Source organism: Rhincodon typus, chromosome 6 (assembly GCF_021869965.1).
Source record: "Rhincodon typus isolate 14 chromosome 6, sRhiTyp1.1, whole genome shotgun sequence".
NCBI classification, from domain to species: domain Eukaryota; kingdom Metazoa; phylum Chordata; class Chondrichthyes; order Orectolobiformes; family Rhincodontidae; genus Rhincodon; species Rhincodon typus.
In genome coordinates, this window is record NC_063337.1 from 92,115,065 (window position 1) to 92,142,133 (window position 27,069).

Genomic DNA, 27,069 nt, shown 5'->3' on the forward strand with positions numbered 1-27,069 from the left:
CCAGAAGAACTGCAGTTGCTGTAAATCAGAGACAAAAATAGAAATTGCTGGAAAAGCTCAGCGGGTCTGGCAGCATCTGTGAAGAGAAATCAGAGTTAATGTTTCAGGTCGAGTGACCCTTCCTCAGAACTGATGCTAGGTAGGAAAATGTTAGTTTATATGCAGAAGATGAAGTGGGGGAGGGGATAAGGAATAAACAATAGGTGGGGATAGAGCCCAAAACAGAGAGGAGCATTTGGACAGACAAAGCAGTGGATAACGTTTTGGCTAGGAGGATGAACAGCCATTAATGTGGACTGTTAATGGCTAACAGTAGGTGATGTGTAATAGTGGACTATGTGGTAACAAGGCCTGTTTTGTGGGAAATGGGGTAAAGACAGAGGAGAGCACAAGCCCTAAAATTAATGAACTCGATATTGAGTCTGGAAGGGTGCAGGGATCCCCCTCCCCCTGCACCCCACCCTATCTTCTGCATATAAACCAACATTTTCATAGTTACCATCAATTCTGAGGAAGGGTCATTAGATCCTAAACATTAGTTCTGATTTCTCTCTGCAGATGTTGGCAGACCTGCTGAGATTTTCTAGCAATTTCTGTTTTTGTCACTCTACATAAGACTAAGGCTCTTCACGGAGGAACCCCAATGCAGTCTTCTATTGCTGGATCAGCAGATATTTCCATATGGCCCCTCAAGGCTGCTCCACCAATGAAAAAAAGCATAGCACAACTTTTATTTCAATGTATTTTCTGGCGCGACCACAACATCCCTCGATTTCCTTAAAGCTCAAAAATTGATCAATCGCTGTATTGAATTTACACAAAAACTGAGTTTCCTCTGGAAAATAATTCCAAAGATTCATCACATGCTGAACAAAGAAATTTCTCATCTCATTTCTAAATGGCTGACGTCTTAACCTGGGACTGACTTTGATCCATGTTCTAGACTCACCAGCTGAGGAGGGAAAAAAGCCTTTTAGTGATGGTCCTGTTAAGCCCTCCCCAAATTCTATACATTTCATTGAGATCACCTCTCTTGCTTCTAAAGTCCAGAAAATATAACCTTCAGCATTGCATTGTTTCTAAAGTAATTACTTTTTTATCCCTCACAATCAGCATAATAACACAATCTTTCACAGAGAGATTTCAGCTGCTTTTTTCTGGTTATCATAACCCAGGAAGTAACTCTAATAAGCAAGTTTGCAAACTTTGATCTGATCGAAATAGTGTTATGATCAGAGCTGATGTTACTACCTGACAAGTCTAATGCTAGAATGAAGTCTAGATCTTTTGTTTTGGTTAAGGTAATCATTCACTGAAACACAGGCACACAAGATTCAGATCTTCTTGAATAATAAAATAGAAGTATATTACACAAAAGGAGAAAAATCAAGCTATCTAAATATCAAACACTATTTGCAAGATCTTAAAACACAGCAAAACAAAGTTTCATCTATTTCCCCAACACCATCCCTTTACAGTGGTAGAAATCTTTCTATATCCTCTGATTCTCCTCAGCTTTGTCCTATGAACTGTCAAGTCTTTTTCATGAATACTCACAAAACTAGTTTAGATTTTCTCAGTCTTAATAATCTGGAAATTTCCAACCAAACATTCTTGGTCTGAGTGTCCCAAGTTAAACCTTTACGCAAAGGAAACTGTCGTCCCTGAACTGAGATAGTAGGAACTGCAGATGCTGGTGAATCCGAGACAACAAGGTGCAGGGCTGGATGAACACAGCAGGCCAAGCAGCATCATAGGAGCAGAGAGGCTGACGTTTCGGGCCTAGATCCTTCATCAGAAAAGCTTTTTTCAGGTCAAGGGGGCGGGATGAGGTTAGTTGGTAGGAGATGGAGGTGCGGCTTGAGGCGGGAGGAGGAAGAACAGGTTAGGGAGGCAGGGACGAGCTGGACTGGTTTTGGGATGCGGTAGGGGGAGGGGAGATTTTGAAACTTGTGAAATCCACATTGATACCATTGGGCTGCAGGGTTCCCAAGCGGAATATGAGTTGCTGTTCCTGCAACCTTCGGGTGGCATCGTTGTGGCACTGCAGGAGGCCCAGGATGGACATGTTGTCTGAGGAATGGGAGGGGGAGTTGAAATGGATCTAGGCCCGAAACGTCAGCCTCTCTGCTCCTATGATGCTGCTTGGCCTGCTGTGTTCATCCAGCCCTGCACCTTGTTGTCTTCCTTGAACTTCCTGCATTCCTTTCTAGGAGAAAACTATACTCGCTCTGACCCCAGTCGAATCTCCTCAAAAACTGCCTAAAAGTTTTCAAATTCTGGGGATCTTTGAAGCTAAAATCAATGTTTGATTATTATAATGCAAAAGTAAGCTAATGCCTTTCAATGTTTACATTGCTTGTTGTAAACTTACAGCATAATCAAACGTCTATTAAAGCTCCAGAAAGTTTGCAAACCCTATTCTCTGACTCATACTAGATTAAGTGTTGGTTCTGGAAGGACTCTAGGGCCTTGTTTTAGTTTGAAGTTGTAACAATTGGAATGAGGGCCTGGTGGGTCTCATTGACAACGAGACCCTTGGTTAGGGGTGTTAACCTGGGCCAATGAGGGAGCCCTGGCTGACAGATATAAACAGGCGATTCAGTCTCCTCATTCTAGGGACTGGCTCTGAGCTGCCTGGTTAGAGCTCAGGTACTGCGCATGTGTAAATAAAGAGTGAGATGGTGATATGATAACAGCCTCTGTGCAATTATTTCAGAACTCAAAAGTAATCAGCAATAGTAATTGAAACACTTTCGGTTTAATCACTCATCTTTGATCACAGTTTCATCTATTTACACTAGCAACTGTATTAATCTATTATTTGAGATTCAAACACAGAAGAAACTCTGTGATAGGTTAAATCCAAAGTTGTCTTATTAGTGCTATTTCTGGTTAAAAGTCTATCAGTTGATAATTCATGTTGAGTAGAAAAAAGTACCCATTTTTTAGCAATTAAACATATTTCTATTGAACCTAATAGCACATATGCTTGATAAGAATGCAATCAGTGGAAAAATACAATACACACTCATGCAAAACATCTAAAATAGCCATAGCTTCAGAATGGGATTCATGGTTTTATTTTGTCTAGCTTTAAGTGCTCTTAAAAACAAATGCTGTACATGTAGCACTAAAGAACACCAGGGGCACTATTCCTATATCTGAACCAGAACCTCTAGTCTCATGTTTTTCCTCAGATTTGAAATAAAACACAAATTGCTGAGAAACTCAGCAGGTCTGGCAGTATCTGTGGAGAGAAAGCGGAGTTAATGTTTTGAGTCCAATGACCCTTTTTCACAACCAGGAAGAGGTGGTATATAAGCTGATGACAGGGGGCGGGAGGGAAAAGTAGTGAGGGGATTCTCATGATTTGATGGCCTGGGAAGGTGTGTCATTACACAGCCAAACAGGTTGATTATCATTCAGTAAATTCTTCCTCTATGCCTTTAGAAGGTGGTAACATTAGGAGAGTTTCTTAATCAGTCAGAACTATAAAAGACTCCAAACACACAGGTTCTTGCCATGAGCCAATGTGATCTTCATTCTGGGAGACCCTCTCACACAAACAGTACCCGGTCCATCACTGTATGGTGTTAGTGATGGTTCTCACCAGCAGCTTTTGCAGAAAGCAACATTGACAGCTTGTTTTCCTTTCTGTTGAGTCCTGGTCCTGGGGGAATCATCTTCTTCTTGAATTCTCTGTCCCATATCACCATGACTGCCACCATGACTAGGGTAAAGCAGGAAGTGCCAAATCCACCTCAGCTAGAACATGGTTTGAATCCAATTTCTGTTTGCACCAATTTGATCAACCAACACCCACCCCTCCTCGAAAGGAGTCCACACTTCAGTGACAGCATACACTTTTGTACCCATGTTGTCGCTAGAGCTACAGATTGAGATGGTAGATACTTCAATTTTATTCCATCACCTCAATGACTAGGAATCTTGGAAAGATTTACAAGTTGATGCTCAACCTGGTCTCATTTTGAACATACCTTTCTTAACTGTCAAGTCCTGGAGTGGGACTTTAACCTGGAGTTTCTGGCTCAGAGGCAGGAATACTACAAGTGCACTACAAGTTCACCAAACTAATGAGGATAGAATAACCTGTAACGTGGGGAAAGAGCAAAGGTTTGAAAATGTAAATGAAAATATTTAATATGGATGAGACAGAGATGCTGTATATTTAGTTGTTTTAATTACTGAGCCAAGGTAGAAGCAACAAGCTGTACTAAACAAACATGTTTATTGAACAATTTGAATTCCATTTGATACACGAACAGATTAACTTGCTTTTAGAAAAACCACTGAACCGCACCTTTGAGAACTTGAATACCTTATTTATTAAAATTATGACTCTCTTAGGTCTGTTCCCTTAATTGATTACCTTTTGTGATTCTTACATAGACTTGATGCCAAAATATAATCAGCTCTTACAATTTTAAATCAGGTATATCCCTTCTCCTCCCACACATTTCTGACTTCTGCGCTACACAGTGCAATCTCAATACGTGCTTGTAGAATGCTGAAGTCAGATGTGCATAGTCCTTGTAAATGGCCTGCTGTTGTCAATGCTGAAGCAGGAAGTTGGTGGCCATATTAAGGTCATTATTGGTAGCTCTCAGAGCTTCCATAGCATCTACTCTAGAAAAGCCCATCTCCATCAGCCTCGCCACCTGCAACACACAAAAACACACAAAAAATAAATTCAAATAAGAAAAGTATAACGTAACGCAAAGTATGCAATCTGGTTACACATCTCATCTCCATCCTAGCCAACATTGATGCAATGGATTGAATGGCACCATAACAATTCTGTGATTCTGGCCTCAGTCCACCTGCTGCAATTTGGAAACCATCAAGTCTACCTTTGTTCCTTTTAGATTTGATTATTCCAATTCACTTCTGGCTAGCCTACCATTTGACATCTTCCAGAAATCACAGATTTAACTAAAACTCTACTGCCCTCATCTAAGCTTGCATTAATTCCTGTTTACCCACTCTAACCTTATGCCCCACTGGGCTATTGTGGTTCCCAGTTAAGCAACACTCAATATCAAAACTGTTATCCCTCCATGCCCACAACCCTTCCCAAATCCCGTGATCTCCTCTAGCCCTCCTATAATGTTCTGTTGTAATTCAGGCCCCTTGAACATCCCTGATTGTAATCGTTCCATCATAGATGACTCTGGCTTCAGGCCCTTTGCTCTGGAATTTCCTTTCCAGCTTGTTTAAGATGCTCAATATCAGTCTGTTTGACCAAGATGTTGGTCACCTACCCTAATGTGTTTGCCAACACCCCTGTCAACTGCTTTGCACATTTTACTACTTTAAAAACCACGTAAATACAAGCTGTTGCTGCCATTGAAACAACACAAAAATTAGAATGTTAAATTTGAAATGTTGTTGAACAGTAGCCAAAGTAGGTCAACAAGCACAACATGGTGATTCGTGAATGGAAAATTTAAGCTGGCATACATATCATAAGCATTAAGTACACGTCTGTAAGAGCTGCTAGTGCAACATGAGGGAGGACAGGCCCAGATAAAGCACATACTCAGGAGAATGAAACCATGACCCCAGAATCTACTACAAGTGCCATAAAGGGACTTTTTGACAAAGTAACGTTTCAATTTTGGTATATTTTTGAAAATGAATGAGTAATAGTAACCTGAAATCTCCATTAATTGAAGACATTATCTGTTAAATGTCTCAATGTGTCCTCCCACGTTCCCTTAAATTAGTGTCCTCTGGTTCCCACCTTTTCTGGCAATGGGGACAGTTTATCCTTCTCCACTAGAATTGGGTCACAGTCACAGGATAAGAGGTAGTCATGTAGGACTTGATTTTGAATGCTCACAATACTTTTCCTAGCTTAACAGGAGCAGTGGAAGGCAGCAAAACTCGAAGAGAATACCACAACAGATTGCTTTGAAGTGACAACTCAACAATTTTCCAGTACAGCTTATTTTCTGACGAAGTAGCACGAGAGATTGAATACAGTACCTTGATTCATCTACAACATCACAACTTTGAATTCTGGAATCAGAATCCCAGTGAGCGGGAATGAGTTGTATGTGATGGCTCACACCTTCTGCACCTAGGCTACATTTTGAGTGCCATTAACTTAAACCTAAATGTCACTGACATGAGTAAGACAGTATGAGGGATTTACAGCAAATATCAACATGCCCAAGCTTGTCCAATAGTTAATTAATACACAACTTCTAAAAACCTTCAAAGTCAACTAGGCCTGATTTTCCAAAGCAATGCTTAAGTACCTTTGGGAAGTGAAATAACTCCACAGAGGCAAGTATCCCATCACCAAATCACTCTTTGTTTACACGTGCACAGTAGTGACCCGCTAGCTCAGAGTCAGTCTCTACAGTGAGGAGAATTCCTGAGACTCCTGTTTATATCTGTCAGCCAGGACTCCCTGATTGGCCCAGGTTAACAGCCCAAATAAAGGAATCACAGTCAAAGAGATCCTCCTGGTCAACCTCATTCCAATCATAACAGGAGGGAACAGTAAAATATGACTGAGATCATATGATATAGAATTTTTAAAGTTGTAAAAGTCATTTATATGAACATAAAAATTAAGATCACAAGGCAGTCCCTTGAATTTGATCTATCATTCAAGAACATCACGAATGATTGTCAACCTCAACTCGTGCTTCCCTCACTATCCTCATATCTCTCGATTCCCATTGTGACCAAAAAGCTATGGACCTTTGTCATGAATATAAATCATTGGGGTACAGAATTCCAATCATTCACACCTCTTAGAGTGAAGTAATTTTGATTCATCTCAGTCTTAAATGATTAAACCCCATATCCTGGAACGGTGACCCCAGCTCTGGATTCTACAGCTGTAGAAACAGCCTTTCAGCATCCATCCTGACAAGTCCTCAAAGAATTTTACACGTTTCAATAGGAAATACATTTTGTTTCATATTTTAACACAACTCATGCCATGAGCAGTTTGGACAGAATAGAGAAGGGAGAAAACTGTTCCATTAGTAGAAATTCAGGCATTAGAGGCTATGGATTTAAGCTGATTGGCTATAAACTCTATGCAATTCTGCAGAATCTTCCCTCAGTATGATGATTACATTGTCAAGTGGATGGCACAGAATAAATAACAACTTACATTTGCATTGTACTATCCTTAACCAAGTTTTTAAATTGCTTTCCTCTGTATTGGCTGCCAAACAATCAATTTTGCAATTGCAGTCGGGAATTGAGATTAATCTCAAGAACACTGCTATGACAGAACACCCAAGAGAAACATCACAGGGATGTGACAATTGTCAGTGAATTGTAAAAATATTTAGGAGGGGTGGTGGTGGATGAAAAGGCAGATTCCAATTGGAATCATAACTTGTGCAAAGTAAGATGGTGGTTGCAGGTTAATCTTCTCAGTGCCAGGACGTCTCTGCAAGAGTTACTCAGGGTCGATTTTTTCTTATCAACCTGCTCAGTCATGTTATTATCTCCCTCTGGAGCAGATGAAACTTGAACCAGCGCCTCCTGGCTCAAAGGTAGGGACACTTATGACTATGCCACAAGAACCCTATTTTCTAAAAGTAGGCTCAAGCTACTTCATCAATGACCTCTCTCCATCATAACGTCAGAAGTGGAGATGCATGCTGATGGTTGCACAATGTTCAGCATCACTTGCAACTCCTCAGGCAATGAAACAAACCATGTCCATATGCAGCAAGAACTTACAACATCCAAGCTTGGGCTGATAAATAGAGGTAACATTCATGCCCCCCAAGTGCTAGGCAATTACCATTGCTAACAGGAGAGAATCTAACCATCAGTCCTTAATGTTCAATGGCATCCACACCCTGCAATACCGATGCTCAGTGGCAGCAATGTCTACTGTCTACAAGATGCACTGCAGAAATGCACCAAAAACCCTTAGACAGCACCTTCCAAAATCACAACCACTTCCATCTAGAAGGACAAGGGCAGCAGATACATGGGAACACCACAATTTGCAAGCTCCCCTCCAAGCCATTCACCAACCTGACTTGGAAATATATCGCTGAGGAATTCCCTCCCTAACAACATTGTGGGTCAACCTACAGCACATGGGCTGCAGCGGTTCAAGAAGGCAGCTCACCACCACCTTCGCAAAAGCAACTAGGGACGGGCAATAAATGTTGGCCAGCCAGCAATGCGCACATCCCATGAGTAAATTAAAGAAAAAAATTACTATTGCTGAATCCTGCACTATCAACATCCTGGGGATTGTCATTGAGCAGAAACTTAACTGCACCTGCCTTATACGTATTGTGGATATAAGAGCACGTCAGAAGCCAGGAATACCACAGCAAATAACTCACCCCTGTCTCCCCAACTACAAAGCACCATCTATGAAGGCACATGTCAGAAGTGTGTTGAAATATTCTCCATGTGCCTGGACGACTACAGCTCCAACAACAAACAAGATGCTTAACATCATCTAACCAAAACAGCCTGCACAGACACAATAAGTCAAATGCCTTCCTTCTGTACTGTAAAATTCTGCAATACTTCTTGTATGATTCTTTTACAAAGCAGTGTGCTTGACTGTCACCCACTTCAGCACCTTGAATATTCATTCTTTTCACCACCGATGCACTGTGGTAGCAGTGTGTACAAGATGCACTGTAATAACTCACCAAGGCTTCTTTGATAGCCCCTTCCAAACCAACAGCCTTCACCATCTAGAAGGACAAGGCTAACACATGCATGGCAACCTGAAAGTTCCCCTCCAAAACACATCATCCTGACTTGGGACTATATTGCCATTCCTTCAGTATTCTGAATTCTGAACTCCCTTCCTAACAGCATGGTTGGTATCTGTACACACTAAAGATAGCAGTGGTTCAAGAACACACCTCATCACCGCCTTCTTCAGGACAATTAGGAATGGGCAACAATTGCTGGCTGAGCCAATGATACTCACATTCCCCTGAATGAATAAAAAAACACAGGCATGATTCAAAACATGATAACATATGTAGAAACATTCAGGAATATACCTAAAGTTGGCAAACCTGCTCTATTATGTGGGATGGAAAGTAGAGTGAGTTGTGCTCCTTCAAACATTAATCACTGACACTTATCATGCTTTGGAATCACCAGTGACATAAACAAAGGTGTGTGATTTCACCAACTTCAAATAAGACATAGTTACTGAAACACTTAAAACAGCATCTGATATGCAGCACAGCATCTGATCGTAGTGAACTTTACAGTTTACACTCCACTGACTACATGTCTTCATCAGAATTGTCTTTTCTTAGCACTGTGAGTAACAAAATTTGTCTTCCATTTGCTGTGCCCCTCAGTCATGGCTCATTGGGAAGCAATCTCATATCAGAGTCAAAGACAGTAGAATCAAGTCTCACTCTGGGGACCCAAACACAGCATGAGACTGACACTCTCAGTGCAAGTTTTGTGGGAGTGCTGCATTGCTGGAAGTGCCATCTTTTGGTTGGGGCATTAAAGTCAGTCCCATTTATCCTCTTGAGTAGATGTTGAACGGCTCCAGGGATATGAAGGTATACATTAAAAATTCTTGTTGCACAATAAACTCCACAAAGAAGGTAAGTTTTGAAAGTGTGAGGGACTTGCAATATGCCACCTGCTATCAGATTGTCTGTATTGCAAGCTATCGATGCCATTAATTCTTTCCCCTTTCTCTGTTGGCTAAAGTTAAGGCGAGTGTACAGTGATCAAGGCATCAAAAGAAAATTCCTCCCTTGTAAGGATGAAAGAAATTTACAGGCAACAATTTTCCAATTATTGCACTTCGCCCTGTGAATCTGGTCGGTGAGTGTTTGCGTGTGCATGTGTGTACGCATGGATATGTGTGTGTGTGATTGTAAATATCCAATTTAAACCTAAATGATTAATTTGACAGACTGCAATTTAAGACAAAAGCAATTCACATCAGGTTTTGTCATTAAACAAACTTATACTTTAGCAAATGGAAAAAAAAACATGGTTCTTGACTACAGTTGTTTCTGCTATTACACATGTTTCGTTAATACAAATTGGCTTTAATGCGATTGGTGAACAGGTGAACGCTGTCTGTAAAATGCAAACTTTTGCATACGTATGTTGGCTATTATGCAATTCCGTTCCCTCCCCCATCAAGTTATCTTCAAATTTTTTCAAGGTAAAGTGTTAAATTTACTGTATTATTTCATTACTAGATATGAATTTAACATTTATTTAAACTGTGCTATCCATTGTGTTAGGCTAACTACTATATTTGTTTCGATTTTGAGTAATATTTTTGGTGGTCCACCCCGACCCTATTTTTTTCCATAAGCCCTATTATTTTTACTGCGCAATTTTCTATAGTGCAAGGTCGCACAAGAGCGCAACCATTGTATTATAGCAGAAAGGGCTGTACTATTATGCGATTTAAATGATACCAGTTTGAAACCCAAATATCACACATTTATCCATGAATAAGACAGACAAAAGACAAATGGTTTGACACAAATATTATGGGTGGGAAAGGCCCAGTCCACAAGATGGAATTTATTTCTCTCAGTTGTTTTGATTTTTGTAATGATGACATGCTGCTATCGATAGAGTAAGGGTCTCCCTTTGATTTACTAGCTGATCTGGTAAACCTAGCTCTTTTCTTGTCTTAGAATTCTTTGTTTTAAGGTTCTTGGGTTTTTGTCTTTTCATTTTTCATTCATACAGAGTGAATAGAAAGAAAGCAATTTTATGCTTGCCAGCTCTGGATCGTTTTGACTGCATTACTCTCACAAGTATTTAGAAAACTACAATTTGATCAATCTGAGGGCTGTTATCAGGCAATTCTGCCTTAACTCAAAGACTTCAGGTGACACTCGAACTCAATACTATAGCAATCTTGCTGCTCCAAAGGCAACATAGTCTGTAAGAATGTAACAATTTGCAACACTCTGCTGGTACTTACAGCTACATAGCAGTGTCTGATTCCCATTCCAACTTATAGTCCAAAAAGAAAATATATGGTCCTTTACTGAGTTTAGAGGTGATGTCCTGCATTCAGACAGTGCAAAGCAGACATTAAATTAATCAGCAGTATCAGGGGTTGATTCGGTATGTTTCCTCAGAATGAATGTCTCTCTGAAGGGTTCGGAAAGTTGGCTGGAATATAATTTAAAATTAATGTATAGGAATAGAACCAGAGGACATAATTTCAACCCAAAGTATTTCAAGGAAAAATATCACACAAAGAGTGATCAAGACTTGTAACAAACTCACAGACAGCAGAGACAAAAGCCTGGAATAATTTTGGGAATAACTTGACAGTGCAGTGGGACCAAAGGTCTTTAAGATAACTCTCTGTATGATTAGGATAAAGCATATTCTTTGTCTCAGCAATAAATCCTCTATAATGTTCTTTTCATTTTGCGATAGCTCCCTCTATCTTACCAGCGCAACATATTTTTGGCTTTTAATGCAGGCACCTGTGACCTCAGTGTGCCTTATGTCGGGCTGGTTGTGGGAAGCTGGGTGGTTGAGATATGTTCATTCACAACTGTGCAACTCATTTTACTCAGAATTCTTACCCCCAACAGATCTGTTAATATCAGCAGTCTTTGGATCTCCTATCATTATCAGCAGCATCTCTGGTTTCCCTGTCAATGTCAGCAGAGTCATTGGATCCACTCTAAATTTTCCAACATAAAGGGCTTTTATCAGTCAAGCTCCATATTGTAAAATAAAACAGGCAGTTTGCAACCACTCAGCCCACGGCCAGTTGATCAGAGTTCAGGATCAGCACGTTCCTGTGAGGATGAAAGATAAGGATGGCAGGATTTGGGAACCATGGATGACAAGAGATATTGAAACTCAAAAAGAAAAACGAAGCATACGTAAGGCCCTTGAGGAATATAAAAGAAGCAGGAAAGAACGTAAAAAAGGAATTAGAAGGGGCTTTGAAATGTACTTGGCAAATACGTATATTTGCAGCAAGAGGGTAGCTAGGGAAAGGGTAGTTCCACTCAAGGACAAAGGAGGGAATTTATGCATGCAGTTACAGGAAGTAGGTGAGGTATTTAATGAGTACTTCATGCCAATATTCACCAAGGAGGGGGCATGGATGATGGCAAGATTACAGAGGGGTATGATGATATTGTAGGGGATGTTGATACTAAGGAGGAGGTGGTGTTGAGTGTCTTGAAAAACACTAAGGTAGATAGGTCCCTAGGATCTGATGGGATAGATCCCAAGATACTGAGGAAGGTAAGGGAGAGATTGCTAGGGCCTTGACAGAGATCTTTGTTCCTCTTTTGCTACAGGTGAGATCCCAGAAGACTGGAGAATATCCAACGCTGTTCCCTTGTTTAAGAAGGGCAACAGGAATAATGCAGGAAATTATAAGCCATTGAGCCTTACATCCGGGGTTAAGGACCTTGTTGGAGAAGATTCCTAGGGATGGATTCATTGGCATTTGGAAAAGAATGGTCTTATTAGGGATAGTCAGCATGGCTCTGTTTGGGAGAGCTCTTGTCTCACAAATTTGTTTGAGTTTTTTGAGGAAGTGACAAAATTATTGATGAGGGTTGGGCAGTGGGTATTGCATTTGACCAGATCCCTCATGGTACAGAAGATTAAGTCACTTGGGATCCACAGTGAGCTGTTCAGTTGGATACAAAATTGGTTTGGTCATAGAAGGTTGTTGTGGAAGGATATTTTTCTGACTGGAGGTCTGTGATCAGTAGTGTTCCACAAGAATCAGGACTGGGACCTCTGTTGGTTGTAAGTTATATAAAATAATTTGGATGGAAACGTAACTAGTCTGATTAATAAGTTTTCAGACAACACAAAAATTGGAGGAGTCGTGTATAGTGAGGAAGGTTGTCAAAGGACACAGCAGGATATAGATCAGTTGGAAAGTTGAGTGGAGAAATGGCAGATGTAGTTTAATCCAGAAAAATGTGAGAAGACGCATTTGGGAGGTTAAATGCAAGAGGAAAGCATACAGTAAATGGCAGGACCCTTAAGAGCACTGACATACAGAGAGATCTTGGGGTGCAGAAGAACAATGAGTCAGGAATAGAAATTTAGGTCATGGATTAAGTATTACAGAAAAAAGGATAAAATTAACGGCAGGTTGAAGAAGAATGAAGATTGAAATGGATGGTGCCAGACTAGAACAAGTCGATAAGTTATCTATTCAGGATGAATAATAATAGATGATAAATGTGATGTCTTCAGAAGGAGGATAGAGATAGATGTAATTTTGTGAAGATGAAGGAGGTTTTTAACAAGAAAATGCGGGCTTGAAACAAGCAAAAAATTCATAATATGCTACATTCCATTCACTTACCTGTATGCCTCAGAAACATGGACAATAAGTAAATACCTGTCATGTAAAAATAGAGGCCTTTGAAATGTGGATGCAGATGAAGAAATACTTGAAATGACAAGGACAAAAATAAACTCTCAAAAGTGACACGTGTAAATAAAAGAAAATGTCAGTATCTCAGTTGCTGGATCAGAGCTGAAAAAGCTCCAGAGAACTCTTCTGCAGGCCAGTAGAATGAGGGGTCAACCTAGACATCATTGGATGATGTAAGTCACAGAGTGGTTACAGATAAGCTGCAGTGGATGTTGTAAGGTGCAAGACAGCCCAGTATAGCAGGTTTCCTGTTAGTCATAGTGGCAAGCAGAAACAGGAGGAACAGGACAGAAAGAGAAGTAGAGAGAGAATCAAAGATTAGATTAAGCAAGAGAAATAAAAATGGAAATAAACTTTTTAATGTTGAAGAAGAATTTATATCCTGCACGACTGAGACTCCACAGTTTAAATGATTTTCTTTTGGGCCTGGAGAGATTGCTGGCATTGCAGTACAATTTTCCTGACGTTAAAATGAACCCTATGATACGGACGGTGGACAGGTTTCAAAATCATAGCCTGCCCAACATGTAAATAAATAATGAAGGGCCAATTGAGCATCTCTGCCCATGTCATAATAGAACTACCACTAGGGGTCTCTGGCACAGTGGTAGTATCCCTACCTCTGAGCCAGAAGGCCCAATTCAAATTTCACTTGCTGTAGAGGTGAGTCATAATCTGAACAGGTGGACTAAGTGTCTGCAGTTGGCGTGGACTAAGTGTCTGCAGTTGGCATGGACAAGTGTGTGGCAATGTGTAGCAATTCTATTTTTTTAAATAGTAGGAAGGAAACAAAGGTACTATTTTTGAAGGATGTCCTTTGTCCACCTGAGCAGTCCCATAATTTAAACACCCTGATTCTGCCCCACCAAAAGGTGAACAAACACTCCCAGTCCAATGCCCCTGACATACCTCAGTCCACAATCCATTGGGCCTCCTTTATGGGTATGCCAGTTGTCCTGGCAGTGTGCATACTGAGCTCTGGTTGTGCTGTCTGTGGAGCCGTTACCAATGCAACTGGTCAGCAGTTCCAGAGGTTGGGAAGTCCTCCCCAGTGAGTGACCGAAACTTGACTCTCCAGCTCTTCAAGCCACCTACAGCATGTTTTGGCTGTGGGGAGCGCTTCTTCCTGGCCTTTTGGCTTGCTGCTGCTTTTCTAATTTTTTATCCATCTCACTCTTCATCCCATGATCTTGTTGGCCAATATATTATTAATAATGGAAATGTACTGTTAAGAAATTGTTTTTCGTCTCTACAAGTCGGACAGCCATGCATAACATGCCGATTTTATACTTCCTCCAATGTTGCCTATTGGCTTTAATGGAAATTATATTGAAGGGGCGTGAAATCCAATGTGTGTGTAAGATCAACATTGCACCTATATTGTTATTTCTCGAATCATACAAATACTATCCTTTAATTTATACCAATAGGTGGCACTAACAATCCACCAGAGGATTGTCAGCATGTGCATTAGTTAAAAATGAGCATTTTGTTTTGCTGGGAAGAGGCTTCACCCAAGTGATTGGTAAATGAAAGTCTAAATGGGATGCAGCAGGAAAGAGATCTAAAGGCACAGATACACAAATCACTAAAAGCAGTAAAACATAAAAAAAAACACTGTGGTTTGTTTCCAAAGGGCTAGAATTGAAGAGCGGAGTAATGTTAAGCACATGAACTAAGAACAGAGGTAGGCCATTCTGCACCTCTGCCCTGTTCTGCCATTTATTAAGATCATGGTTGATCTAATTGCACTAACCCTAAGGAGTGACCATGGCCCACCCTGCTGACTAATTTGGAAAGATGACAAGTGACCTTGGTGTGGCTCCCCGACTGACTTACTGCTAATCTTGGCAAGTGGTTACACTGGGCCTGCAGAACCACTCCACAGACTGTGACAATATGGAACCCCTGGCCCTGAATACTCCAACTTGCTGACAGACTGTATCCAAGCTACTCGATTGAGATTGGATGATTGGTAGAGGTGTTCAAGATAATGAGAGGCATAGACAGAGTGGATAGCCAGAGACGTTTTCCCAGGGAGGAAATGACTATTACGAGGAGACATAATTTTAAAGTGATTGGAGGAAGGTATAGGGGAGATGTCAGAGGTAGGTTCTTCACACAGAGAGTGGTGGACATGTGGAATGGGCTGCCGCCAGTGGTAGTGGAGTCAGATACTTTAGAGACTTTTAAGTGACTCTTGGAAAGACACGTGGAGCATAGTAAAATGTAGGGTAGTTTGATCTTAGTAGAATAATAGGTCGGCACAACATCGTGGGCCAAAGGGCCTGTACTGTGCTGTACTGTTCTATGTTCTATGTTCACTTTCCTTCACAATGATCATATCCATTAGTATCCAAAGATATAGCAATCTCCATCTTCAAATACTCAATGACTAAGCATCCACAGCTCTATGGTGCAGTGAATTCCAAACATTCACAACCCTTTGAACAAATAAATGTTTCCTCATCTCTGTCCTAAATGACTGTCCATCATCCTGATACCATGCCCTTTAGTTCTAGACTCTTGTCTCGGGGGAAACAGCATCTCAGCATTTACATTGTCAAGTCCCTTAAGAACTTTAAACATTTAAATTAGATCAATGTTTTTTACCCCCTTAAACTCCGAGGAGTATAGGCCTGGCTTGTTCAATCTCCCCTCACACGCTGATCTCCAGATCCCTGAGAACACTGTGGTGTAACTTTGCTTTGAAGTAAATATGTCTAACATGTATATTTGTTGAAGAAGCATTGAAGAATAGATGTTCAGCATTATTTGTGTCAGAGGACACTATATATCAGTAATAAAGTACTCTATGATGAATGACTTACAATGCAAAATGCAAAATGATTATTTTTATTTTAGTTTATAAAATTTTAAAAGGCATCATGTGCCACAGGAATGCTCACCTGCTCTTCAGAAACTGGAGCAGCTGTGGAAGGTCTGTTCAGTCCACTCTCTTGGTGTTGATTGTTAGCAGGAAATCTGTTACGCATTGGTGGGAACAGCCTATTCCAGTTAATTAGACCACCCTGGAAATTACAAAGAAATGTAAATGTTTCCACTCAATGCAACTCAAATGTTACAAGATTCCACTTGCAGAGCAGATAATGTTGCAGCCAATGTCTCATTGATTACCCAGCTTCTGCTTTGGGTGTAATTGGAAAATTCCATTCATTGGTTACACTTCAACTTTTCAATAAAACACCTTTCCACAATCATGAACATAAGGTTATTAACCAGTGCAATGGGACAGCAAAATAGATGTGTTTTTTTAAAAAAATCTATTAAAACATACTCAAGAGTGGTAATCTGGTTTTATCAATGCAGCTGAAAATGTGTTTTATCACCAAAAATAAGCAGCTTCAATCAGCAAATACGATCTTCAACCTGTGAGAAAACTGACCCAAAAGATAATTGAAATTATTTTCAAAAAACTATATTGAACCATTGGTAGGGTTAGGATTAGGGTTTGAATTATGGTTAGGGTAAACTAACCAGTCAGTTTCTTAGCAAATAACATAACTCATCATGTTAAAACGTTAAAAACTACCGATTAATGCGGCTAAGAGAACAAATACAACTTAGAGTGTCCATGTGGCTCTGGGCCCAACTCATTGACATCTAAATTCCCTCATCTTTACTCATTTTTCGGAAGAAAGGTCCTGATCCGAAACGTCAACTTTCCTGCTCCTCTGATGCTGCCTGGCCCACTGTGCTCCTCCAGCTCCGCAGGGTGTTACCTCATCTTTACTGCTGTCTCACAAGGTTCTACAGGATTGCATGCAAACAATGAGCAGAAAGTCAACCTTAATAGATGTAGATTTTGTCATTGCCATATTGTTCCTTGCAGGAGATTAAGATTGAAAGAGAAACCAGAAACACACAAAAGCTCCATTCCCTTTTTTTTTGCACTGTCTTCAGTTCTTATTGAGCAGAAAAATAGCTCTTGTTTTGTGCTGCTTTCAAATGAAGTTCAATGAAAATTTAGATCCAAGATGAAGTTCACTACTCAGATAATACCTAAAGCAGTGACCAACAGTCCTGTACATGTATGGCACATGGTGTGTCATCATCATAGGTGTTGCATAGTGGATTGCACCATTGTCTTAAATCAAACGATTGTGGGCTCAAGTCCCATCCCAGAGACCTGAGCACCAAAATCAACGCAGCAAGAAAATGTCTCACAGGTGAGATGTGAAACTGAGGCAAAATGATCCTTTGGCATTTTTTAAATAAGAACATGTGTCCTGGTCAGTATTTATCTTTCAATCGACATTATTAAAATAGCGTATTTCGTCATGATCTTAATTTTTTTTGTAGGAACATCGTGTGCAAATTAGCTGCCTTATTTTCTCGTATTGCAACAGTGAGTACATGTTAAAAATGTACATAAGGTGCTGATGGACGTCACAAGTTGAAGAATTATTGATTACCAAAACAGATTGACAATAGTAAAAGTTGAACTGAGTCTTGGATGTTATCAATGGAATACTTATTTAAGAGTGTTCTAAAAGCTATTACATGGAAAAAGCAAGTGAATTAACATTGTCCTCCATTACATAATTGGCATACTGCCAAACAAAAGTCTAACTTGGGCATATGGAAGTGCAAAAGCTGGTAAGATCCAGTTAGACTAGGAGGAAATGAAAGAACTGTTAACCCAAATGAAACTGAAGAAATTAACAGACTCAAAATTATCTCTCACTCTTCAATTAATATGGTTAAAATTTAGCTTCTATTACCAAATCAATTTTATCACTGGATTTAGGAGCTATATTCTCACAACGTGAGCAGTCAGCTCAATCTAAATGTCATATAAAAAAAACTTTCTCCACTTGCAATCACGTTCTTTCTAATGGATCAATCGAGTCTGCGTGAAAATGTATTGCTTTATTATGTGAGATGTAAAGGTCAGGTTGAGCGACTGAAGTCACCACTCCTATTTGATATGCAGAAAATGCAAGTCTGCAATAACAGAAAAGCACTTGACTGTCTTGTTACAGAAAAACAAGGAGGACTGCTGAACAGTAGAACAAAAATACTCAACATACAAGATTTGTCAATTTCTGTCATTGTGCCGGAATATATTATCAATGTAGTACTGGATCTGAAAGTTGTGAGATGATGGAGATGTTCAAGATTCTGAAGGATTATATAATAGCAATAGCTTACAATTTTTGGCAAGATGGTTAAAAGAAGATATACATTTAAGGTAACAGCAAAACAAACTGATGGTGTGAATAGAATTTACTTTATACAGACAGCAGTTAGAATGCAAAACATTTGGTCTCCCAGGTATTGTTGAAATGAAATCCTTTGTAAGGGAAATTTGATGGATTTTGAGAAAAACGGGGACACAGATTGTATGGAAAAGTGTAAATGAGATGCAGTGGCTCTTGGGAGAAAAACATAGCAGTGCCGACATATTGGGCGGAATGGCCTTTTTCAGTGCTGTCCTTTCAATAGGCCAAGATGTGGTACGTACTTTAAAGAGGCTGAAGAGAATTAGTAAATCAAATAGCCAATGGGGACAAAGGAATCAGTTTAAATCATAGAATCCCCACAGTGTGAAAACAGGCCATTCGGCCCAACAGGTCTACACTGCCTCTCTGAAGAGCATCCCACCCTGACTCATTCCCCTACCCCTGTATTTCCCTGTGTCTAACCCGAACATCCCTAGACACTATGGGTAATTTAGCATGGCCAATCCACCTAGCCTGCACATCTTTGGACTGTGGGAGAAAACTGCAGCACCCGGAGGAAACCCACGCAGACACGGGGAGAATGTGCAAACTCCACACAGAGTCGCCCGAGGGTGGGATTGAACCTGGGTCCCTGGTGCTGTGAGGTAACAGTGCTAACCACTGAGCCACCGTGCCACCCCAAGTACTAATGAGTATTCTTGCATTTTGTATTTATTAATAGCCCTGTAGACAAAGCACTACAAGACAACTTGTAGCACAAGCAAATTTCTTGCAGTATCAGCTTTGATGCAGCCACATGGAGATGTACAAGAGCAGGCCACAGTGCATTTCCCCTGCTTCTTCTGGGGAAGCATTCATTTTACAATTACTGCCTCAACAATACTAACATGCTTTTATAAAGTATCTTTAACATAGCAAAGCACTCCAAGTCACTTCACAAAAATGTTATCAAACAAAATGTAACACCATAAAGAGAAACTAAGAGATAGGTGATCTGCTTGATAAAGACGTAGGAGTGTCTTAGAGGAGGAGAGCGAGGTATGGAAGCAGAAAGTTGGGTGGAAAGAATGTCAATGCATAGGGACAAGGAGCTGAAGGCAAGTTCACCAAAGCTGAATCTATTAAAAATGGGGATGAGTAGGAGGGCCACAAGGAGTGGAGTGCAGAGATCTTCGAAGTTGCAGGACTGGAGGAGGTTATAGGGTTAGGGAAGAGGTGAAGTCATGGTGGGATTTGAAAACAAGGATGAAAAGTTTTAAATGGACACATTGATGGATCAGAAGTTAATAAAATTCAGTCTCACCTACAAACTCCTACAACTGGGAATCCAACATCAACTGTGGAACAGATCTTACTATGCTGTGTCGTACTGCATTGGAACATTTATTTTTATGGACTAAGAATGAACAGTGATATAAGCTGAACTTATTGAAACAAATAAAAATGCATGACATATTCTCTTCTTCCTGTTATCTTTGGTAATGAAAAGATGGAATTCTAATTTGGCTTATTTCTTCCCACACAATTTATGATTGAATGAGTCAGTGTCTACCAAGAAAGTTCGAAAGGCTGGACACACAATCAAAATCTCAGATCTACTACTCTGAAGTCATAGATAATGGACTAATATCAGATACATAGAATAATTCAGGGACAACTTATCATGCCTTCGGGGAAAACACAGGTCTCAGCTCACAGCCCAACCACCCCATACAACACCACCTTTTTTTTTAAAAGGCTTTTAAAAATATCAAGTTAAATTGCAAGACAAAACATAATATGCCACAAGCAACAATCATTTAGTAACATCATAACAAAAAAACTGGTCACTTATACCAATGACCCTTTGTTAAAGGAGATGGAATTGTGTACAGACTCCAGTCAAAGGAGCTAAGAAATTCAACATCTGCAATTGCACTTTTTGGTCAGTTTAACATATCATGAACACAATGATTTTTTGGTGACCACTTTGTTACTGTCCCCTTTGTTTGATGGTGTGTGAAAGGGCAACATATTTGGGATTATTCCTTTTATGGGTTACTGATTCCATATCATGACCCTGTGGGGAAATTCCAAGTAGAGCCCCAGGGTGTTTCCCAAAAATCTGTTAATTAATTAGAAGCTACATTTATTATTCTTAAAAACTGCTAAAACTTTCACTTTTATCATTGAAAGGCAGTGGAATAGGATGGGAACAAAGATTACAGTATTACAGAATGAATGGCTGTGTCCTTAAACCATTTGGCCTGTGCTGGCTCTCCACAGGAATAATTTAGCTTATCCTGTTTCCTATTCCTCCACCCCCTTCCCCCCACCCCACCCCCCCAGCAATGCAATATTTTGCTTTAAGATTTTTATCCAATTCCCAATTTTTGAAACCCATGATTGTATCTGCCACCATCAGTGTATTCCAGAAGGTGATCACTCTCTGTATAAACATGTTTTTCCCATAATGCCTTTAGTTCTTTTGCCATTCACTTTAAATCCATTCACTTGTTCCGCCAATGGGTACAGTCTCTGTCTACTCTGTCCAGTCCCCTCATGATATCAAACACCTCTGTTGGATTAATTAAATGTTTTTAAAACTCCCAAGCTCTTCCAACATACCAGGTGGTCAACTTCACAATAGTATTGATGTGGGCAAGAAATAAATTGCGTTTAATTTACTTCTATGACCTCAGGACATTCCCAAGTATTTTATGGCCAATAAAGTACTTTTATACGCAGACATTTTTATAATGAGGCAATCGTAGCAGCTAAATTGCATTGGAAGCTCCTACAAACAGCCAGATGATGACTGGATGAGATTGAGGATAAATACTTACCTCAAGACAACAGGGAAACTCTGCTGCTTTACTTCGAATTAGAGCTATAGGATCTTTTATGTGTCTACATAAGAGGGAAGACTGGACCTTGGTATGGGAATAGTTGAATTAGGCAAGCTACCTACATCTGCATTGCAATTAGTCAGACGCCTTTTGTGCTCACAACAAAGGAGGAAGGGAGAAAGCATTATCTCAATTTTAAAATAACGGTTAAACATAAAAGATAATTTTCCAACCTAATTTGAGCAAGCTTACATACAATTTTCCACCTTTCCTAAATGCTGCATTCTATGTGAAAATGTTGATAATTAAATAAACTGTGTGTTTACATGATTAGGCTGAACTAGATTTTACTATTTATTTAATTGGCAACAGGGAGTTACAGGATATGACCAGCAATGTCACATAAGTACATATACCTTTTATAGCACTGCTAATATAGCAAAACAATCAAACATACTTCATAGAAACATTACCAAATAATATTTGACATCGAGCTACATCAGGAGATATTAAGATAGGTGATCAAAAATTTGATCAGAGTTATTTTTTAAGGTGTGATTTGTATGAGGATAGAAAGCTGAGTGAGACATCAAAGCAGCTGAAGGCAAGGCTACCAATTACGGAGCAACTAAAATCAAGCATAAAAACAGAACTGGAGGAGTGCAGAGATCTCGAAAGATTGTGGGATTGGATTTGGTTAGAGGGATTAGCAAGGGCAAGGATATCAAAGGATTGAAAAGAAGGATATGAGTTTTAACATTGCGACACTGCTTCACTCAAAGCTAAAGTAGGTCAACTAGTATAGAGGTGATGTGTGAATGGGACTTGCTGTGACCGATCACACAGTGTTTTATGTGAACTTAAGATTGTGGAGAGTAGAATGCTACTTACTGGCCAGGAGTCCTTTGGAATTGTCAAATCTTCAGGTAACAAAGACATGGTTGAGGGATTCAGCAGCAGATAGTTGATGTGAGGGAGTTGTCAGGAAATGATAGAGAGGTGGAAATTGGTGGTAAAATGTAATTTGAAGGTTGCAAACAGTTTGGTTTGGCCTCATGAAGTTTTTAAAGAAAGACAGCAAATCAACAGCTATGAATAAAGTTTGCAGGACTGTTCAATGATAATGGTTTCAGTCTTCCCAATATTCAATTGGAAGGAAAGTGCTGGAGAAACTCAGCAGGTCTGTCACATGGACATGTTATAATTATCTTTGTTATTCTATGCCACGGTATGGATTATTACAATGTATATCAGAATTGATTCTTACAATAAATATTCATGAGTAATTATAACAAAGTTGCAGTTTCAGACTTAAATACTCACAAGCTAACATATAGACAACAATACCCTGGAATTCTTAAGTCAGGGTTCATAGTGCTGATAAAAACCGAAAGAACCGCGGATGCTGTAAATCAGAAACAAAAACAGGAAAGCTCAGCAGGTCTGACAGCATCTGTGAAGAGAAATCAAAGTTAACGTTTTGGGTCCCGTGGAAGGGTGACCGGACTCGAAACGTTATCTTTGATTTCTTTTTCTTAAGTGAAACTCAGCGTTTACAGCTTTTTTTTGAAATCCTTCTCTATTTTGCCAGCTGCGGCTGAGGGAGTAGCACCATGGGTAGCTTGGCTCTGTTGGCTGAATGGCTGACTTGCAATGCACAGTGAAACCAATAGATGGGTTCAATTCCTGCACCAATTCCAGGTCACCTTGAAGGTGAGCTTTTCCAGCAACTTCTGTTTTTGTTCAGAGTGCTGAAGTTAACTTAACAAAGAAGTTGTTTCTGTTATAATATACTTGTAGATATATTCTGCCCTAAAATAATTTAACAAGTTTGAAAACTACTGTGGGAAAGGGCTTTTCATTACAGGATCCAGTCCATAGCTGGTAAAGCTGATTAAGTTCCTCTAATAATTTGAAATTTCTCATAGTAAACTGACTATAAAGTTGACTAGGTAGGGCTATCTTACTGCAGTGGGTGGGTGAATGGGTGGTTGGGGAGGGGGTGTTGGGGAGGGGGGAGATAGTAGAGCCATTAGCATGGGAAATAGAAACCAGAAGAATACAGACCTCAGAACAGATACTAAACTTTGAAACATTTTTCAACACATTTTCTACTACCCTTGGATGGAATTATCCTGGTGTGTTTCCAGAACAGAAATTACATTTTCAACATTTTACACAGAAGGTTACAGGACAGAAAGAGGCCATTGGACGTCATTGATTTAATGCTATTACTCCACACAGGCCTGCTTCAACCCCTTCTTCAGCTCAACCTATTAACAGATTTATCAGCTGCTTTCACTATTTTTTAAAAGGGTTTTATGCTATTTCCCACAGGAACCAGGGGACACTGTTTACTAGTGAAAGAATGATAAGAAAATAAAATTTACACAAGTTAATATAATCTGGAATGAAATGGCGGTGTAAGCCACTTCAATAGAAAATTTGAAAAGAGAATCAGAAAAAAATTTGAGGGAGAAATTACTTGCAAGGCTGTGGGAATAACTGGATAGCTCTTTTAATAAGTCAACAGAGGCTCCTTGGACCTTGGAATGGCCTCCTCCCGTGCCGCATCATTCCATGGTTTTTATTGTACCCTCATTTATCGTATTTATTTTATTTGCCTCAGCCACACTTTCTGGTAGCAAGTTTCAAATTCTGTCTGATTTCTAGGTACTGAAGTTTTCTCTACATTTAATGGTTATCAGTTTATACTTTTGACTGCTATTTTTGGAAGAAATTAAGCCAATTATTTTTGCTATAGTTGTGAACTAACACAGACTGTATAGGGGATGAACCACCAAGGGCGAGAAGGAACGTGAGCTAATCAGGGTCAGTAAACCTAGATTCTAAACATAGTTCAATCTTGACTGATTTTATAGAATTCTTTGAAGGAAATAACAGAGTAAAGATAAAGGAAATGAAGAGGATGTGGTATATGGATGTTCGAAAACTATCAGCTAAAGCACTGAGGCGATGAATGTCAAACATAGCTCACAAATAATGCTGTATTGTAGACAGATAAGGTGGAGAACAACAGTCAAGGGCTAAAGAAAATTATTTAGAATGGAAAGATGTTGTGAGTGATGTTCACTGGTCCATCATGCCTATGCTGTCTCTTCACAAAAGCTATCTAATTAGTTCCATTCCCTCATCTTTTTCCCACTGCCTGTCAAGTGGTTCCCCCTCATTTATATATCCAGTTCCCTTTTAAAAGTTATTGAATACGCTTCCATCAACCCCTCAGGCAGTGCGATCAGATCATAACAAATATATCCTCTTTGGTTCACAAGAACACAAGAACTAGGAGCAGGAGTAGGCCGTCTGGCCCTTCGAGCCTGCTCCGCCATTCAATAAGATCATGGCTGATCCTTTCGTGGACTCAGATCCACTTACCCGCGTTCTCACCGTATCCCTTAATTCCTTTATTGTTCAAAAAAAATCTACCTTTTTTTTTAAAAGCGTTTACTGAAGTAGCGTCAACTACTTCACTGGGCAAGGAATTCCACAGATTAACAACCCTCTGGATGAAGAAATTCCTTCTCAGTTCAGTCCTAAATCTGCTCCCTCTAATCTTGAGGCTATGCCCTCTTGTCCTAGCTTCACCTGCTAGTGGAAACATCCTCTCTACTTCTATCCTATCTATTCCCTTCATAATTTTATATGTTTCTATAAGATCCCCCCTCAACCTTCTGAATTCCAATGAATATAATCCCAATCTACTCAGTCTCTCCTCATAAGCCAACCCCCTCAACTCCGGAATCAACCTAGTGAACCTCCTTTGCACCCCCTCCAGTGCCAGTACATCCTTTCTCAAGTAAGGAGACCAAAACTGCACACAGTACTCCAGGTGTGGCCTCACCAGCACCTTGTACAGCTGCAACATAACCTCTCTGCTTTTTATTTCAATCCCTTTAGCAATGAAGGACAATGACACTTTTATTTATTGTCAAAATACATGCGTTGGACTTCAGAACTGTGAATAATATTAAATTCTACTGTTCACAACAAACTGAGGAGGAGGAGATTGTTATAGAGGAATGGATCCAAGATTATGAGACTACAGGAAATTCTTTCACAGAATTGAAGGTGCTCTTTGTACCAGCTTCCTGTGTGATGAATCACTGACTGCATCAACAGGATGGAATGATGTAATTAGCACAAGAAAAACTCCCCTGAATGGTGTAAAATGGATGAGCACTCAGATTGATGCTTGCTCTAAACTGTATGTGTGTATGGCTGTATGACAATCTTAAAGGGATGCAGAAACATCAAAAAAAGGAAATCTTGCATTTATACGACACCTTTCATGAGCCCCAAACATCTTAAAGCCAATTAAATATTTTAAAAGTGCAGTCACTGTTGTAATATAGGAAACACAGCAGATACTTTATCCATAGTAAGTTCCCATAGAAAGCACTGTGATAATAATCAGATAAGCTGACTCTGTGATGTTAATTGCAGGTTAAATGTTGGCCATGATATGGTTTGAGAACCTCTCTACATTTGTTGAATTTGTGCCATTAGATCTTCCATATCTACTTGCACAGGTAGGAGGGGCTATGATTTAATGTCTTATTTGAAAGACAACCCCTCGATAATATAGCAATCCCTCACTGAGCTGTCAACTGAGATTTGGGTGCATAAACCCTGGGGCCAGGCAGGCACAACAAAGAAGAATTGGAGGGAACATTGACTCAGGCAGTTAATTCAGCATTGAATGTAATGTGTGTTTTTTGCCATTTATCAGCACAAATATTCCTTTTCTGAGAAAGAAATCAACACAGTAAAACCTCATTTCAGCTGACACCCTTGCAATCTAGGTCAGAATGCAATCACCTGTCTTCACGTAAGCTTAGCTTAAAAAGCTTTATAATTTTAAGCAAAGTTACTTACTTATGATCAACCCTTGATTACTTTCTGAGGCTGAAAGGCACCAAACTTCTGCCTTGTGGTAATGAGAGGAAAAGAACCTAACCATTCTTTTCCTCCAGCATCTTTCATGACGTTGACAAAACCCAGGCAATTAACTTTTCTTCTCAAAAGTGTAAACACTATTGCAAATTATTGCAGTCAATTATTGCACAGCAACTGGCCACGAACAGAAATGTGATACTGGTGAGATAATTTATTCCATTTCCTATTTTCAAAAAATATTGCGATGGGATCATTTATGTATGTCTTTGGTGGCAGATTCGGCCTCAGTTTCACACTTCATCTAAAAGATGGCACTTCCGATACTGTGGCTTGCCCTCACTATAGGTTTGGAACTTCTGCATAGATCTTGTATAAAGGTAAAAGTCAGAGTCCCAACGGGCAATAGGGCTGCTCTCTCATTAGAGAGGGAGACGACTGGTGTTGGTTTAACCCAAGGGTCAGCTTGTCTCAGGTAAGAGGTGAGATCGAGAAGGTGAGACCTTCAAGGTGACCTGGAATTGGTGCAGGAATTGATCCCACCTATTGGTGTCACTCTGCATTGCAAGTCAGCCATTCAGCCAACAGAGCCAAGCTACCCATGGTGCTACTCCCTCAGCCGCAGCTGGCAAAATAGAGAAGGATTTCAAAAAACAGCTGTAAATGCTGAGTTTCAATTAATGATTTCAAAACAGGGGGT

At 39.9% G+C, this 27,069-nt stretch overlaps 1 protein-coding gene across 1 annotated transcript in view; it reads right to left on the reverse strand.

Annotated features, from left to right (window-relative positions):
- Positions 1–4,336: 4,336 nt before the first annotated feature.
- The window catches only part of LOC109930242 (ubiquitin-associated domain-containing protein 2), a 94,257-nt gene continuing 71,524 nt past the window's right edge, over positions 4,337–27,069 (reverse strand). Inside the window, exons 5-7 of the mRNA XM_048598410.1 lie at positions 16,330–16,452; positions 8,901–8,974; positions 4,337–4,682 (exon numbers count right to left, since the gene is read on the reverse strand). Of these exons, the coding sequence (XP_048454367.1) occupies positions 4,670–4,682; positions 8,901–8,974; positions 16,330–16,452 (210 nt within the window). The 3' untranslated portion in view covers positions 4,337–4,669. The remainder of the gene's footprint in view (positions 4,683–8,900; positions 8,975–16,329; positions 16,453–27,069) is intronic.